Source organism: Salvelinus alpinus, chromosome 12 (genome assembly GCF_045679555.1).
Source record: "Salvelinus alpinus chromosome 12, SLU_Salpinus.1, whole genome shotgun sequence".
NCBI classification, from domain to species: Eukaryota; Metazoa; Chordata; class Actinopteri; order Salmoniformes; family Salmonidae; genus Salvelinus; species Salvelinus alpinus.
The window spans coordinates 22,867,341-22,886,591 of NC_092097.1; the positions used below are offsets into that span (position 1 = coordinate 22,867,341).

Below are 19,251 nucleotides of genomic sequence, written 5' to 3' on the forward strand. Positions count from 1 at the left end.
GCCCTATCTTTGTATTCTCTTAATGCAAATCGTCAGCCCCAGCCTCTTTGTCGAGGATAGTTGGTACATTGTGCTGTTCTTCCTTTATCATGGGTACTGCTGAGCCGGCGGAAATGAAAAGCAATGCAAATATGCCCAGCTTTTTGGAGCCAATAGATAAAGCATGAAGACCTTCAAACTGCATCGCTTCATTCGCTCCAGTTTAGCCTTGACCGAGCCATGCAAATTATACCTGAGATGCAGTGAGAGTGACGCCGCCAGCTTCACAGGTGCAAAGCTGGGGCTCAAGATAGTCAAATCTCTCCTGGGGCAGGGTTAATTGGGAAAAATATCATTAGAAAGGTTTAGAAATGGGTTTGTGAAGTTCCCCTGGAAAAAAAGGACATAATGCACTACTGTTTGAGTTCTCTTTGACAGCGGAAGCTTGCGCAGCATTTTGGGCTTTTTCTCAGTGTGTCGTTTTGTTTGCAGGGAAGGATGCGTTCTATTGCTGACCCAGGTACAAGGTGCAATTCAGCAGAGCTTTATCAGATCAGTATTATGTTCCCTGTTCTATGGATGGTTTGGGGCACCGTATAGGTACAGCAGCACAGGGCATTATGTGTTCTTCATTCTGCCTCTGTATTGTCTTCTGTTCTGTGGTTAACAGTTCTCCCCAGGGGAGGCCTAATAAGAGTGAACAGCTTGGTAAATGAGAAATTGCTGTGAAAATGAAGAGAAATAAGGAGAAGCGAACAACAATGTGGATTATTCACACTCAAAGACTGTTGAAGCATATTATGATCCATTCTCTTCTGCATTCTGTTGCAGAGAGTAGGCAACAGTGGGGAAAAGATGATTATTAGCTGATCAACATTATTAGCTGAAGACATTCCCCTGTTTATCAGCTGCTGTCAGCAAGGAGCTATCATAGCTATTCATGAGGAGACATGAGGACAAGAGAGGGTGTTGAGGACATGCAACTGGCAGGTCAGGGGTTTGTAGCACACAGTGCTAATGGCCAACCAGGCCATCCAGAAACCGTAGTAAGCAGGGTCGTCAGCTGCTGCTTGGGCTGGGTTGGCAGACACCAATGCTACACAGAGAGAACGTCTCCCAAACTGTGGAGAGCCAGTGATTAGATATGCAGCTGGTGTTCCACGTGGAAGGCTAGTGGTGTGGAGACATATGGGCAGATGGCGCAAGGAGGGTCACCAGGTCTAACAGACTGGGCTGGACCTCACTGCCATGGGCTGTCCGAACAGAGAATTGTGAAGTCCGGTTCCAAATTGGACGAGCCAAGAGATTGGACACAGTGGTCTTTAACAGACAGATTAGATTGTTATTAGGCATCACACAATGGGTCAAAATGTAGACAAAATTGCTGTTTCTTTGGTAATTGAACTGCTCTAGACTTGCAAAGATATCTTCAAAGCAACACATCAACCTTAATTCGAGCCCCACAAAAGATAATTGGAATATCATGTTATCGCTATGAAGTATTTATTTAACATTGACGTATTACACATGAATTATGAAACACTTTTAAAGTACAGTATGTATTCATTAACGTACCAAAGGGAATTTGGAATTGACATTTAATGGAGTTAAGCAATGTTTTATATGTGCAATGTAACTTAACATTATACTGTACATCTAATGTTAGACCTCTCACTCTATCCACGTATACAACTGAGTCACATTATTTCATCATGTTCAAAAGTTAAACCGAGTGACTTATCATAAGCCTCATTCTCTACCACAGGGGTGTCAAAGTCTATAGTATTATAAGGGCACATTATTTTCAATTATGTGAATGAAAGTCAAAGTATGGGTAGCTTCTAGTAGCTGCAAAATCTGTTTTATAGGAACAGACAGCATGGTTAGTATGAGTGTAAAGTTATAATAGACAATCTCCATTCATGAGTGTGAATAGATAAAATAATATTGAAGCTAAAATGATGGGAAAGGATGAGAGGACGGACACACATTAAGATACACATTAAGATATGAATCCCACAAGAGAAAGGGAAAGTATAAGATGATGAGAATGCGTACTGTAGATGCGAGAAGGAATTATACAACAAGCAAATGATCATGCTGTTTGTATGTGGCTGCTATGAAAGTGAACTGTGTTTGCGGTGGTCAGGGGTGTATTCATTCTGCCGATTCTGTTGAAAAACTTAAATGGAAGCAAACAGAATGAAACGGGGATAAACATACCTGAATTTTTCCAACAGAAACTCTCATTTGCAACTGTTGGACTAATGATTACACCCTAGATCAACTAGATGCAGGCAAGAGTCTGCAAGGCGATATTGAATATGTAATTTCTCTCTCAACCTGTGCAACTACGTCGTAAACTTTAATTCGGAAGCTAGGTTGTAACCTCATGATGGGTATAGGGAAAATTTGAGTATCATGTAGTAGCCTAAACCTATCGATGTTACATTGAGCTGGGTGAATGGAATATGAATGACAGTCATCCAATATGCTGTAATAGAAATAAGGCCATGCTCATAAAAAAAAAGATTGGCCTCCCTCATCTTAAATGGCACCGACCGCCAATGATGTATACTACATAAAGGTTACTCAATCATACACTCTGGCTACATCCAAATAACCTTGACATGTGGGTGACCTCCAGAATAGTGTTGTAGAATAGTATTATCATAGGAACACTAAACAAATCTTGTACAGTACGCTTTCAACAGCTTTTCTCATGTGCACTGTACATTTTGATAGAAACAACGCAACACTGTACTGAGTTATGTTTTCTGTTGACCTTGACCTGTTAAACAAAGCAACTGTATTTTAATGCCGGGGAGACGAAGTAAAATAAAATAATGTTTCAGAACCATAGAAAGCATGACCTTCTACTGGGATGAAAAAGAGAACTCGGGTATGGAGATGTAAGGGGAATTAAACAACAGATTCTACAGAAGTGGTGACAAAATATGGAATCAACCATCATTTCCATCCAGCAGCATAGGAAACTCAAAATAACACTAAGTCTTCAACACCATGCATTCATAGCCAAACATCTCAATTAATTTGTCAATCAACTCTTTTCAAAGACATTGTCAAAGGTAGGCCATTTCCGTTGAAGCAGAATAAAATAGAAACAGAAACAGGGCAGGAGATTACCATGTCTCTGTTAGCACAACAAACCACCGATGGCAATGGCTTCAAACAGGGAGTGAAGGAAAGGAGATACAAATGCTTAAGGACACTAGGGGATAGATTTATCAAAGGTTTGTGTGTGTTAAATTGCCACAAAAACCCATACAAAGCATTCTCCCTTTTAGGTGCCTCCACACACTAATGACGTCTGGGTGGCTGCAGCAGTTGTAGCCATTGTCTTTAGTGAATAGTGAATTCAGTATGCCTTTTGATGTGTAACATAGGTTAAATGAAGTTTGTTGCATATTATCATGCTGGTGTGGATATGTATTTGCTTTAACTGACTTAAAATGGACAATATCATCGTCATCCACAAGAAACATATATGGTGTGCATTTTGCACTTTGTAGTAATACAAGTGGGAACATTTAAATGTAAAACTACTAACCTCTGATAGACCAGGACACAAAGACAATGCCTTCTATTCCCTCTCATATCTCAGATAACCTATCTATTTCTGCAGTAGAAAAAAATCCGACGATTAAGCACTCACAGTCAGCGTCCAACACACTTTCATTTTTCTAAAAGCACAGATTCACTTGTGACACATTGACAGACATTTCACATATTTCACATTGCCAGGAAGAGCTTGAAGTTTGCTGAACTAATAGAACTAAATAACAGTGAAGTACTTTGTACACCTACAGTAGTTTCTCAGCCCTAAACAGATGGCTTCTCTCCCAAAGGATCAGATAAAAGAGGTCCATCTTCGGCACTGCAGCATGGTAGATTCAACAAAGTGTCACTCTCAAAGGAATGTGGTCCATTCTTACTCACAAAGGAAGGCTGTCAACCGTGGGAGAGAAATCTGTGTGAGGTAAGCACTGTCAACTCTGATGATGCTTGTTTTCGGCATATCCATTTTTGTAAGGAGGGGAGAGGACCAGTTTAAGCTGTCACAAGAAAGGCTCTGGGCCTGTGGCTGAGAATGAGTAAGCAGGGTCATCCAGATCCACCAATGGGATGGCAGTGCATGCCTCACAGGTCACCAGCAGGTCTCCTCAGATGGAGCATGCAGGAGCTCCCTAACACAAAGAGTCATCAGCCTGGCCTTGTGCTCTGTGCCAGCACTAATGTCCTGCTTTCACATGTTTCATGTTCCTGGCATTACGGGATGGAGAGGATTCAGGGCTGGGGCAAAGATCTGCTTCTCCCCTCTACACTGCCTGAATGTTGATACCCAGATCACACTGTCAGTGGTAGTTGCCATACCATCAGGGTGGTTTCTGAAGACTCCACCCCCGCCCGCTCCGTTGTCCCTTCCCTCAATCTGTGGAAACCCCTGCCCCCAGATATGACCGCTGCCGAGATCACTCTGTCCCTGCGCCCCCCGTCCCGCTCACAGGGGTGCCCCTGCACCCACATCTCTGGGTCGTCACTGAACTCATAGATTGAGCCGTCCTCCAGGCTGTGCTCCAAAGACTCCAGGGAGGAGTCCGATGCTTCATCGCCCCTCGCCGTTAGCGGTCGCCCTGGCAACCCCGAAGTGGAGCGCAACCTGTACTGTAGCAGCACACCCCGCCCCTTGCCCACCCCCTCCCCCTGGGAGGAGCCTGATTGTGGCAGAGACTCCTGGGAGGAGGAGTCACTGCGGTCCTCCTCTCCGCAGGCAGCGTCGGGTCCGTCCGCCACAGAATCCCTCTTCAGTAGCTCTGGGGACAGGGTGCTGAACGTGGCCACCAGGAAGTCCACTGGACCACAGTGGGCATTCAGAGAGGTCATCCCCTTTCCTGTAGGACAGAGATACAATCAGAAAAGAACAATGGTGACATACATACCCCCAGAAGCAACTAGCACCATTTTTATAATGGATCACTTTTCACTGTGAAAAACGTTCACAGGCCCCTTGATTCATCATATCCTCCTCCGTCATCTGTACCTGTTATTTTGGGGATGCCCTCCAGTTTGGGCACGGGCAGAGTGATAATGATTCCCTGAACAGTGCCCACCCACAGCAGCCCCTGGTAGATGAGTAGGCTGGTGACACGCATGCTCTTCTGGCCTACAACATAGGAATAGGGAAACATTGGGGTTTTGTTAAGTACTGTCTTAACATTATTAAAATAAATGTTTTATTGTCACATACACCAGATAGGTGTAGTGAAATGTGTTGTTTTACAAGGTCAGCCATAGAAGTATAGCACCCCTGGAGCAAATTAGCATTAAGTGCCTTGCTCAAGGGCACACCAACAGACTTTTCACATTGTTGGCTCTGGTATTCAAACTAGCAACCTTTCAGTTACTGGCCCAATGCACTAACTGCTAAGTTACCTGTCCCCCTCATGTTGATAGTCTTGATAAATACGGTCTGGTACACTCACTTCATTACACACTTAATTTCCAACCTCCCCTTCCTTGCCAAGACTCTGGAACGGACTGTGGCCTCCCAATTACAAACCCACCTACTAATCAACAACCTATATATGGGTGGCAAGTAGCCTAGTGGTTAGGAGCATTGGTCTAGTAATTGAAAGGTTGCTGGTTCAAATCCCAGAGTAGGTGAAACATCTGTCAGTGTGCCCTTGAGCAAGGCACTTAACCCCACTCTCCAAGGGTGTCTCAGGGGGAATGGGATATGCAAAAGTGTTTTATAATCATTTGCAGTGGTGTAAAGATCTTAAGTAAAAGTACTAATTACGTCTGTTTTTTGGTCTTTACTTTACTATGTTGTTGACAACTTTTACTTATACTTCACTACATTCCTAAAGAAAATAATGTATTTTTAACTCTACATTTTCCCTGACAACCAAAAGTACTCCTTTTCATTTTGAAAATGCTTAGCAGGACAGGTCACACACATCAAGAGAACATCCTTGGTCATCCCTACTACCTCTTATCTGGCAGACTTACTAAACACAAATGCTTAGTTTGAAAATGATGTCTGAGTGTTGGAGTGTGCCCCTGGCTATACGTAAATTTAAAAAACAAGAAAATTGTGCCATCTGGTTTGTGAAATGATTTATACCCTTACTTTTGATACTTAAGTATATTTTAGTAATTACATTTACTTTTGATACTTAAGTATATTTAAAACCAAAACTTTTACTCAAGTAGTATTTTACTATGTGACTTTCACTTTTACATTAGTAATTTCCAATTATGGTATCTTCACTTTTACTGAAGTATGACAATTGGATACTTTTTCCACCACTGCACTTGTGCATGTGTGAAATAGGACAAATTTAAGCACCCACCTAATTATTGTTATAATAGAGCCCCTCCAGTCTGGTTTCCATCCCCTCCACAGTACTTAAACTGCACTCCTCAAAGTTGTCAATGACCTCACCTCTGCTATTGCTGGTGCCCTCAACATCCTGATTCTCCTCGACCTGGGTACCGCTTTTGGCACAGTGAGCCATCAGATCCCCTCACTAGGCTTGAGGGTCTGAGCGTTGAAGGCACTGTACTCTCCTAGCTACAATCATATCTCACAAACCAGACCCACTACATCTCCCTCAATGGCCACACCTCAGCTGCAGTTACACAGGGTGTCCCCCACGGCTCTGTGCTGGGCCCCTTACTCTTCATCCTCGCCCTTGGTCAGATCCTCTGTCACTTCTACCTTAAATTCCACTGCTATGCCGATAACACCCAGATCTACCTCAGCACCAAATCCTTTTTCAACTTACTTCTGACCACATTAAATCCTGCCTCTCTGCAATAAAAACATGGATGCAACAAAACTTCCTCAAGCTCAACAGTGATAAAACGGAACTCCTCCTCATAGGCACCAAATCCACCCTCACTAAAGCTGGCAACCTCACCCTCACCATTGATGATACCACTGTCTCTCCCTCCCTCCCCCACACACGCAACCATGGCGTCACCCTCTCCTTTGATCACCACATAAGACACTGTCAAATCCTCATTTTTCACCTCCGCAACATTGCCAAAGTCAGGTCCTCCCTCTCCCATCCTGCTCCTGAAACCCTCATACATGTATTCTTCTCCTCCCGTCTTGACCACTGCAACTCACTGCTCTCCTGTATCAACTCAATGGTTCAAAACTCTGCTGTCCGACTCTTCACCCACACTAAGTCCTGGCAGCTCATCACCCCTGTCCTCTGGTGGCATGGCTTGTGGGGTATGCATGGGTGTCCAAGCTGTGTGCAAGTATTTTAAAAAGTACATAGAGAGCTAACATTAATGACATGCATGTCAATCTCTCATGGCTCAAAGTGTAAGAGAGATTGACATCATCATTACTTGTTTTCATAAGAGGTGTTGACAAGCTGAAGGTACCGAGCTGTCTGTTAGGGATAGCCCCCTTTAAAAAAAAAAATGTTAGCCTAAATGACATACCCAAATCTAATTGCTTGTAGCTCAGGCCCTGAAGCACGGATATGCATATTCTTGTTACCATTTGAAAGGAAACACTTTGAAGTTTGTAGAAATGTGAATTGAATGTTGGAGAATATAACACAATAGATCTGGTAGAAGAAAATACCCTTGACTTTCGTGACCATGCTAATTTGGGGCTAGCTGTTGTAGCATTGATTGATACACTCACAAAAGCTTAGATTGCTTTCGTTGCAAAGCATATTTTCAAAATCTGACACGATAGGTGGATTAACAACAAGCTAAGCAGTGTTTTGGTATATTTCACTTGTGATTGCATGATTATAAATATTTTTTGTAATATTTTTTAATTTGGCGCCCTGCAATTCAGCGGTTGTTTAGGGAAATGATCCCGTAATCGGGATCTGTGCGCAGAAAGGTTAAGTGTTGCAGTCATTTCAGTCACTGTAGTAGCTGACATGTATAGTGTTGAGTCATCCGCATACATAGACACACTGGCCTTACTCATAGCCAGTGGCATATCGTTAGTACAGATTGAAAAAAGCAAGGGGCCTAAACAGCTACCCTGGGGAATTCCTGCTTCTACCTGGATTATGTTTGAGACGCTTCCATTAAAGAACACCCTCGGAGTTCTGTTAGACAAGTAACTCTTTATCCACATTATAGTCGGGGAGTGAAGCCATAACACATCAGTTTTTCCAGCAGCAGACTATGATCAATAATGTCAAAAGCTGCACTGAAGTCTAACAAGACAGCCCCCACAATAATTTTATCATCAATTTCTCTCAGCCAATCATCAGTCATTTGTGTACGTGCTGTGCTTGTTGAGTGTCCTTCTCTATATGCGTGCTGAAAGTCTTTCAATTTGTTTACTGTGGAATAGCATTGTATCTGGTCAAACACCATTTTTTCCAGAAGTTTACTAAGGGTTGGTAACAGGATGATTGGTGGGCTATTTGAGACAGTAAATGGGACGTTAGTATTCTTGGGTAGCGGAATGACTTTAGGCATGGAGGGAAGCTGAGGGCACACACTTTCTAGTAGGCTTAAATCAAAGATGTGGCAAATAGGAGAGGCAATATCGTCCACTATTATCCTCAGTCATTTTCCATCCAGATTGTCAGACCCCGGGGCTTGTCATTGTTGATAGACAACAATACGTTTTTCACCTCTTCCACACTGACTTTACGGAAATCAAAAGTACAATTCTTGTCTTTCATAATTTGGTCAGATATACTTGGATGTGTAGTGTCAGCATTTGTTGCGGGCATGTTAACCCTACAGTAAGTTTGTTTATCTTGCCAATGAAAAAGTCATTAAAGTAGTTGGCAATATCAATGGGTTTTGTGATAAATGAGCCGTCTGATTCAATGAATGATGGATCCGAGTTGGCTTTTTTCCCCAAAATGTCATTTATGGTACTCCAAAGCTTTTTACTATCATTCTTTATAAACTTTATCTTTGTTTCATAGTATAGTTTCCCTCTCAACCATACCATTTTTCAATTCCTCATCAATCCAAGGGGATTTAACAGTTTTTACAGTCATTTTCTTAATGGGTGCGTGCTTATTAGTAACTGGAATAAGCTGACCTAAGTATGACCTCGTATACACTATTTTAGGCCCAGCCTTTGGAACTTTGGTTTTCCTAGATATGGCTATTATTTTGTGATCACTACATCCTATGGATTTGGATACTGCTTTTAAAGCAAATGTCTGCAGCATTAGTAAAGATGTGATCAATACATGTTGTTGATTTCATTCCTGTGCTGTTTGTAAATACCCTGGTAACTACCAATTGTGCTGTTTGTAAAATACCCTGGGAACTACCAATTGGGAAGAAAAAGGGGTAAAAGTACAAAACATATATAATATTAAACTTAACAAGCTAAAATACAAACCAAAACATTGTTTAGAAAGTAACTTTTAATTGCCTGGTTTGCTAGATTGACATACAGTGGGGAGAACAAGTATTTGATACACTGCCGATTTTGCAGGTTTTCCTACTTACAAAGCATGTAGAGGTCTGTAATTTTTATCATAGGTACACTTCAACTGTGAGAGAAGGAATCTAAAACAAAAATCCAGAAAATCACATTGTATGATTTTTAATTAATTAATTTGCATTTTATTGCATGACATAAGTATTTGATACATCAGAAAAGCAGAACTTAATATTTGGTACAGAAACCTTAGTTTGCAATTACAGAGATCATACGTTTCCTGTAGTTCTTGACCAGGTTTGCACACACTGCAGCAGGGATTTTGGCCCACTCCTCCATACAGACCTTCTCCAGATCCTTCAGGTTTCGGGGCTGTCGCTGGGCAATACGGACTTTCGGCTCCCTCCAAAGATTTTCTATTGGGTTCAGGTCTGGAGACTGGCTAGGCCACTCCAGGACCTTGAGATGCTTCTTACGGAGCCACTCCTTAGTTGCCCTGGCTGTGTGTTTCGGTTCATGCTGGAAGACCCAGCCACGACCCATCTTCAATGCTCTTACTGAGGGAAGGAGGTTGTTGGTCAAGATCTCGCGATACATGGCCCCATCCATCCTCCCTTCAATACGGTGCAGTCGTCCTGTCCCCTTTGCAGAAAAGCATCCCCAAAGAATGATGTTTCCACCTCCATGCTTCACGGTTGGGATGGTGTTCTTGGGGTTGTACTCATCCTTCTATTCCTCCAAACACGGCGAGTGGAGTTTAGAGCAAAAAGCTCTATTTTTGTCTCATCAGACCACATGACCTTCTCCCATTCCTCCTCTGGATCATCCAGATGGTCATTGGCAAACTTCAGACGGGCCTGGACATGCGCTGGCTTGAGCAGGGGGACCTTGCGTGCGCTGCAGGATTTTAATCCATGACGGCGTAGTGTGTTACTAATGGTTTTCTTTGAGACTGTGGTCCCAGCTCTCTTCAGGTCATTGACCAGGATCTGCCGTGTAGTTCTGGGCTGATCCCTCACATTCCTCATGATCATTGATGCCCCACGAGGTGAGATCTTGCATGGAGCCCCAGACCGAGGGTGATTGACCGTCATCTTGAACTTCTTCCATTTTCTAATAATTGTGCCAACAGTTGTTGCCTTCTCACCAAGCTGCTTGGCTATTGTCCTGTAGCCCATCCCAGCCTTGTACAGGTCTACAATTTATCCCTGATGTCCTTACACAGCTCTCTGGTCTTGGCCATTGTGGAGAGGTTGGAGTCTGTTTGATTGAGTGGGTGGACAGGTGTCTTTTATACAGGTAACGAGTTCAAACAGGTGCAGTTAATACAGGTAATGAGTGGAGAACAGGAGGGCTTCTTAAAGAAAAACTAACAGGTCTGTGAGAGCCGGAATTCTTACTGGTTGGTAGGTGATCAAATACTTATGTCATGCAATAAAATGCAAATTAATTACTTAAAAATCATACAATGTGATTTTCTGGATTTTTGTTTTAGATTCCGTCTCTCACAGTTGAAGTGTACCTATGATAAAAATGACAGACCTCTACATGCTTTGTAAGTAGGAAAACCTGCAAAATCGGCAGTGTATCAAATACTTGTTCTCCCCACTGTATATACTATACTTTTTAAATGGATGGGTTTATTGGTGTGAAAATACACCAGCTGTGCTATTTTGGAACACCATGCTGCTGACGTCATGCAGCCTGTCGTTTTTGTATTTATACTTTTTCATAACGACAAGTTTGATGTCGGAAGACAATAGAATGTTCATGATGTCACTGTGACAACTGTATACAGACATGTCGATAGACGTAGCATAAACCAGCCTTTAGTCTTGAAATCTTTGGCTGTTTAGTACACTATCGTACTCACTCTGTTTAGCCTGAATCCTTAAAGAGATGGGTGGGCTAATGGTTGAGAGGGTGTGAATGATGCTGAATGGGTGTAGACAAAGAAGACCTCTCCAGTGGGTGTACCAAAAAAAAGTGGGGCCACAAGTTTATCAAATTTCAAAGCAGAAACTTTCCCATTGTTCCCCAACTGTAGTGTATGATATATCATGTTCTAGAGCTGAGTCTTTACTTTTATCCAATGTAAAAAACACTTTAAAATGTTGCTACAAAAGACCGAATCGAACCGGTCAGTCACATTTATCTCTGGCCCTCTGTGTGACCTCTGTGATCACATGTGAAATATACAGTATCATTTTTTTTAAACATTAGATGACTTTAAAATCGAAAAAGACAAAGCTATAAACCATCAACTTTGTGAATTCCACTAGTATTTAATAGGAGGGGTTCAGCATGAAATATCCTTTATATTCTTTTTACACACCTATATATTTTTAACTATGTCAACATGTCTTTGTTGTAAATGCTTTGAAGCCAAACTGGTTGTAAAAAAATACAAGAATTAGAAAAGTTGCAGAGTTAATTGAAAATAATGCCATTCTTGATTAGATTAAATTAATTTGTCTATTTTCTTGATCGATATGGTCTATCCACTAGAAACTCATGGACAATTTGGACACAGATATAACAGATATACACTACCTTTGAAAAGTTTGGGGTCACTTAGAAATGTCCTTGTTTTTGAAAGAAAAGCAAATTTTTTGTCCATTAAAATAACACCAAATTCATCAGAAATACAGTGTAGACATTGTTAATGTTGTAAATGACTATTGAAGCTGGAAACGGCTGATTATTTATGGGATATCTACATCGGCATACAGAGGCCCATTATCAGCAACCATCACTCCTGTGTTCCAATGGCACGTTGTGTTACCTAATCCAAGTTTATCATTTGAAACGGCTAATTGATCATTAAAAAAAACTTTTGCAATTCTGTTAGCACAGCTGAAAACTGTTGTCCTGATTAAAGAAGCAATAAAACTGGCCATCTTTAGACTAGTTGAGTATCTGGATCATCAGCATTTTGTGGGTTTGATTAAAGGATCAAAATGGCCAGAAACAAAGACCTTTCTTGTGAAACGCGTCAGTCTATTCTTGTTCTGAGAAATGAAGGCTATTCCATGCGAGAAATTGCCAAGAAACGGAAGATCTTGTTCAACGCTGTGTACTACTCCCTTCACAGAACAGCGCAAACTGTCTCTAACCAGAATAGAAAGAGGGGTGGGAGGCCCCGGTGCACAACTGAGCAAGAGGACAAGTACATTAGAGTGTCTAGTTTGAAAAACAGATGCCTCAAGTCCTCAACTGGCAGCTTCATTAAATAGTATCCGCAAAACAGCAGTCTCAACTTCAACAGTGAAGAGGCGACTCCGGGATGCTGGCTTTCTAGGCAGAGTCGCAAAGAAAAAGCCATATCTCAGACTGGCCAATAAAAAGAAAAGATTAAGATGGGGAAAAAAACACAGACACTGGACAGAGGAACTCGAGCCTCTTCAATGTTGACGTGGGGACTGGTGTTTTGCGGGTACTATTTAATGACGCCTATGTAGATATTCCATTAAAAATCAGGCGTTTCCAGCTACAGTAGTCATTTACACAATTAACCATGTCTACACTGTATTTCTGATCAATTTGATGTTATTTTAACCTTTACTTAACACCCATCCCGGATCCGGGAGCATCCTCATCAGTAAAAGCTGACTAGCATAGCCTAGCATAGCACCACAAGTAAATAATAGCATATAAATATCATGAAATCACAAGTCCAATACAGCAAATGAAAGATAAACATCTTGTGAATCCAGCCATCATTTCCAACTTTTAAAATGTTTTACAGCGAAAACACAATATGTATTTCTATTAGCTAACCACAATAGCCAAAGACTCAACCGCATATTTTCACCATGTTTCTACCGCATAGGTAGCTATCACAAAACCGACCAAATAGAGATATAATTAGTCACTAACCAAGAAACAACTTCATCAGATGACAGTCTTATAACATGTTATACAATAAATTTATGTTTTGTTAAAACATTTGCATATTTGAGGTATAAATCATAGTTTTACATTGCAGCTACCATCAAAAATATCACCAAAGCAGCCAAAATAATTACAGAGAGCAACCTGAAATACCTAAATAGTCATCATAAAACATTTATGAAAAATACATGGTGTACAGCAAATGAAAGATAAACATCTTGTGAATCCAGCCAATATTTCCGATTTTTTTAAGTGTTTTACAGCGAAAACACAATATAGCATTATATTAGCTTACCACAATAGCCAAACACACAACCGCATTTATTCACCGCATAGATAGCATTCGCAAAAACCAGCAAAAGATATAAAATTAATCACTAACCTTGACCAACTTTATCAGATGACAGTCTTATAACATCAGGTTATACAATACACTTATGTTTTGTTCGAAAATGTGCATATTTAGAGCTGCAAACCGTGGTTATACATTGTGAATATGTAGCATCGATTCACCAGAATGTCCGGAGCTATTTTGGACACTCACCTAATCTGACCAAAGAACTCATCATAAACTTTACATAAAAATACTTGTTGTATGGCAAATGAAAGATACACTGGTTCTTAATGCAACCGCCGTGTTAGATTTAAAAAAAAATAACTTTACCATAACAAACAGCTTGCGTTATTGCGAGACAGCGCCCGCCAAAACGGCAGAGAATAGGACTCAACATTTTCCACAGAAATACGAAATAACATCATAAATTGTTCTTTCTTTTGTTGAGCTTCCATCAGAATCTTGTACAAGGAGTCCTAGGTCGAGAATAAATCGTTGTTTGGTTTTAGAATGTCCTTTTCTCCTGTCGAATTCGTGCCACAATGCTAGCCAATGTTGATGACGTTCCCAGTTTTTCTCGACGCAAAGAACGGAAAACTCCAAAAGTCCAAATAAACGTTGAATAAACTGATAGAACTCGGTTGAAAAAACCTGCTTTACGATGTTATTATCACATGTATCAAATAAAATCAGAGCCGGAGATATTAGCCGTGTATACCGAACGCTTATCATAAGACAATATGGAGGTGCTTCCCGCGCCTTGGTAGACAAAGGAAATTCTGGACACGTCATTCCAAGAGCTCTTGTTCGACCTCAGATCAAGCTAGACACCCCATTCCACCTTCCACTGCCTGTTGACATCTAGTGGAAGGCGTATGAAGTGCATGCATATCGATAAATATTAGGCAATTGAATAGGCAGGCCCTGAAACAGAGCCTCGTTTTCAGATTTTTCACTTCCTGTCTGGAAGTTTGCTGCAAAATGAGTTCTGTTTTACTCACAGATATAATTCAAACAGTTTTAGAAACTTGAGAGTGTTTTCTATCCAATAGTAATAATAATATGCATATTGTACGATCTAGAATAGAGTACGAGGCAGTTTAATTTGGGCACGATTTTTTCCAAAGTGAAAACAGCGCACCCCTATTGACAAAGAAATGTGTTTTTCTTTCAAAAACAAGGACATTTATAAGTGACCCCAAACCTTGAACGGTAGTGTATACTATATATTAATATATATTTTTCAAGTTATTCAAGTAAAAATAACCATAAATTGCTATAGATTACCTGTAAATTACCAATGTTACCGGGATCACTTACCGGTAGCTTTGCAACCCTAGTTATCACTATAAACGAAGATGCCATAATTGTGAAATTACAAACAAAACAGGAGACAATACATGAGGTTTATGTTTTTCTGGTCCCTCAGTCATTGGCTCTCCTGGTACTGATATCTAGAGCTCCACTTAATATCTACGGCAATCACCTAATTGAATTACAATAACAGCCATGTGATCGCTACTGAAAGAATGCTCATTTACATGTAGAGCTGCATTTACATGGTTGTTCTGTGTCACACTCAGATTATGATGTGTGATTCGCATGAGTGGTTAGAGAGCACCTTAATTGATTCATTTCACCACGCACGAACACAGCTCAAGTTTGGAAGAAACAGCAGGGTTGTGCAAGTAGGGAACGGATGCAGGATCGCTGAGGTGCATGTTAAGCGTCTGCAGAGAGGAAGCGATCTCAGAGGGTCACAGGAGAGTTAGAAGGCATAGTGAAGAACTCAATCTTCAAAATGTCAGCCAACTGCTTACATAGAGATTTTGTCTATTTCTAGTGTGTGTCACAGAGTGCTGCATCAGAAGGGCAGTGGTTGTCATGAACACCCACTGCAGGGTTAACATGAACTGTAAAGTTAAGTGAGAACATCTTCTAAGAACAGCAATGAAGGAGGAAAATGACAGACTGGAGTTTAGGGAGGTTGTAGCCCTTACCTGCAGTCAAATTTCCTAGTGGCCTCATGGGTGGAATGTTATTCAAATTTTTCATAATTTCCTAATTAATAATCATTATTTAAAAAAGCCACCTAAAATCCGATGTTTCTATGTCAAACGGTTTTGGTATATTTCAATCTTCTGTGTATATAAAGTTGGGATGCAAACTCAAAATTGAATACATTTCAACTATATATCTGACATGGTACATGTGCCTTCATTTTTTTATGCCCATAACCATGTGTTTGAGGTGCATACTTTAAAAAATATATATTTGTTTAAGACTCTCAAGAAACATTATGTGACCCTGATTTAGCCCACTGCTGCAAAAGGTTAACTTCTTTGGGGTAGGAGGCAGTATTTTCACGTTCGGATGAAAAGCGTGCCCAGAGTAAACAGCCTGCCAGTCAGCCATAAAAGCTCACTTTGCACTTCTTAAGGCTTTCTATAATATAATATAACTTTTTTTACTTTTCGTCCGTACTTTCCGCTAGACTTGACCGCGCGCGGACGAAAAGTTCAAAAAGTTATATTACAGTCCGTATAAACATGACAAACAAAGTATTGAATCAATCTTTAGGATATTCTTATTAACATAATTCTTCAATAATGTTCCAACCAGAGTATTCCGTAGGCTTCAGAAGTGCGATGGAACAGAGCTCGCTCTCACGTGAACGCGCATGGTCAGGTCATGGTAGACCTGACTCATTCCTCTCTCCTTCGGCCCCACTTCACAGTAGAGGCATCAGACAAGGTTCTAACGACTGTTGAGATCTAGTGGAAGCCTTAGGAAGTGCAACATTACCAATATCCCACTGTATCTTCAATAGGAGCTGAGTTGAAAATCAACCGACCTCAGATTTCTCACTTCCTGGTTGGATTTTTTCTCAGGTTTTTGCCTGCCGTATGAGTTCTGTTATACTCACAGACATCATTCAAGCAGTTTTAGAAACTTCAGAGTGTTTTCTATCCAAATCTACTAATAATATACCTATTCTATCTTACGGCTTTGTAGCAGGCCGTTTATTCTGGGCATACTTTTCATCCGGACGTGAAAATACTGCCCCCTACCCCAAAGAAGTTAAGGAGAAGTGCATCTAAAATTCCATGCATAACACTTGTATTTTCATCAACATTTATTTTGAGTATTTCTGTAAATAGATGTGGCTCTCTGCAAAATCACCGGATGTTTTTGAACTACTGAACGTAACGCGCCAATGTAAACTCAGATTTTTGTATATAAACTTTACCGAACAAAACATACATGTATTGTGTAACATGAAGTCCTATGAGTGTCATCTGATGAAGATCATCAAAGGTTAGTGATTAATTTGATCTATATTTCTGCTTTTTCTGAATCCTCTCTTTGGCTGGAAAAATGACTGTGTTATTCTGTGAATAGGCACTCACCTAAAATAATCGTTTGGTTTGCTTTCGCCGTAAAGCCTTTTTGAAATCGGACACTGTGGCTGGATTTACAACAAGTGTATCTTTAAAATGGTGTAAAATACATGTATGTTTGAGGAATTTTAATTATGGGATTTCTGTTGTTTTGAATTTGGCGCCCTGCAGTTTCACTGGCTGTTGACGAGGTGAGACGCTACCGTCCCACATACCCTAGAGAGGTTAAGCGATCCTCCACCTCCGGTTTCCACAGTAATGCAGAGGTCTTCAGTGGGCTGATCTAAGGAGTGTTTTTTTGTGTTAAAAATATGTTTCTAAAGATAAATATTTTGCTGTGATATTTCAAATGAGGACCTTTTGAAGTACAGTACCAGTCAAAAGTTTGGATACAGCTACTCATTCAAGGGTTTTTCTTTATTTTTAAAATGTCCTACATTGTAGAATAATAGTGAAGACATCAAAACTATGAAATAACACATATAGAATCCATATGTGTTATTTCATAGTTTTGATGTCTTCACTATTATTCTACAATGTAGAAAATATTAAAAATAAAGAAAAACCCTTGAATGAGTAGGTGTGTCCAAACTTTTGACTGGTACTGTCCATATTTTTTTACCCAAAGAAAACAACTATTAAACCCATTAGCAGAAGGGACAGGTTTTTCTTCTCGGCTTTAGAACCTTCCCAGTTGTTTATGGCATCGGACAGAAACCCCTTGGTGAGGAGCAGCACATTAACCCTTTGCACTCGTACCCGTATACGATTTGAAGTGGCAGATTTGGTCACTAATTAGCACCGAAATTGAAACATGGTGGCTGTACAGTAACATGCTATACATGATGTCAGAGCTTTGGCTCTGTGCTTCACATCGCTGTATGGGTTTTGACTGACAGCTGTTCTGAATTTGAGCATCGCTTGCAACAAGAAGTTTCCTCCATCCCTCCCGGTAATTAAGCAACTTTTATAAATGTTTTATCTCAGTGAATAAAATTCCGTAAATTTAAATGACTCAATGTATTTTGAAAGATGCGACGTTGAGGATTATTATAAATACTGCTTTGATGTTATACAAGCAAGCCAAACACCGGTGAGTCCTAATGTGCACTTTACATTTCCAAATCATAAAACTCACGTCATATAGTGTCAAAGTTTACGATCACTATGTTTGATGTACAGTTACAAGATGACATGGCATCATACCTGTCACGGCCGTCGTCGGAAGGAGACCAAGGTGCAGCGTTGTGAGTGTACATTTTCTTTTATTTATGTAAATGTCACCAACAAAACAAGAAAACAAAGACACGACCGTGAAGCTTAACAGGGCATTAGTGCCACTAACAAAGATAACTACCCACAAACACCAAAGGGAAAAAGGCTGCCTAAGTATGATTCCCAATCAGAGACAACGATAGACAGCTGTCCCTGATTGAGAACCATACCCGGCCAAAACATAGAAATACAAAACATAGAAATAAAGAAACCAGAATGCCCACCCTAGTCACACCCTGGCCTAACCAAAATAGAGAATAAAAGCCTCTCTATGGCCAGGGCGTGACAAATTGTTCTCTACAGAATGAGCCTATGTTTGTTTATTTTGAAGTATCTCAATGCACTCATGACTCCTTTCTATGCGCACCAAAATTATGGTCTGTTTCTCTGAATTGCCTTGTGAAAGCCTAACACTGTAAGATCGAATATTATAACATAGCTAGTCATGATGGCAATAGAACAAGCTTACAAATCATACCCACCTTACCCAGATTGCGATTGAAAATAGAAAAACTTTGGATTGTGTAAACAACAACAGTAATGGTGTGATGGCGGGAATGCAGAGTTATGTTCCAAACAAAACAACTACAAGTGTGCTTGCTCTAGTTCCTCAACAGCACAACTAGGAGAGCTTGAAGAAGTGCCTGATACTGTAGTTGAAGACTCTTCTTTAATCATAAAGGTGCATTAAAATTGCATAGGGGCAATTCCTTGATAATGGATTTACGCTTTGACTCAGTTTTTTTTCACTGTAAAATGTTGATTTCAAAGTTTAACAAACCATACAACTCTATGCACAAGGACTACTTCAACAATTTCCACAGCAAAATGTGCAAAAAATAATTTAGTGGAGGAACTGTGCCGATGCAAACTTTAGTAACGGAATTACAGTAAAATCTCCCTCAGGTTTTTATGCGACCACATTTTCAAAACTCTGTAAAATA

The 19,251-nt window shown here is 40.5% G+C and overlaps 1 protein-coding gene across 6 annotated transcripts in view; it reads right to left on the reverse strand.

The window, feature by feature from the left end:
* Nucleotides 1-1,465: 1,465 nt before the first annotated feature.
* The window catches only part of LOC139535716 (rho guanine nucleotide exchange factor 10-like protein), a 155,762-nt gene continuing 137,976 nt past the window's right edge, over nucleotides 1,466-19,251 (reverse strand). For 5 of the 6 annotated variants that reach the window (XM_071335429.1, XM_071335427.1, XM_071335428.1 and 2 more), the window contains 2 exons: nucleotides 5,042-5,164; nucleotides 1,466-4,892 (listed from right to left, as the gene is read on the reverse strand). In XM_071335429.1, the coding sequence (XP_071191530.1) occupies nucleotides 4,348-4,892; nucleotides 5,042-5,164 (668 nt within the window). In that variant the 3' untranslated portion in view covers nucleotides 1,466-4,347. The remainder of the gene's footprint in view (nucleotides 4,893-5,041; nucleotides 5,165-19,251) is intronic. The other variant, XM_071335431.1, reaches the window with a different exon arrangement.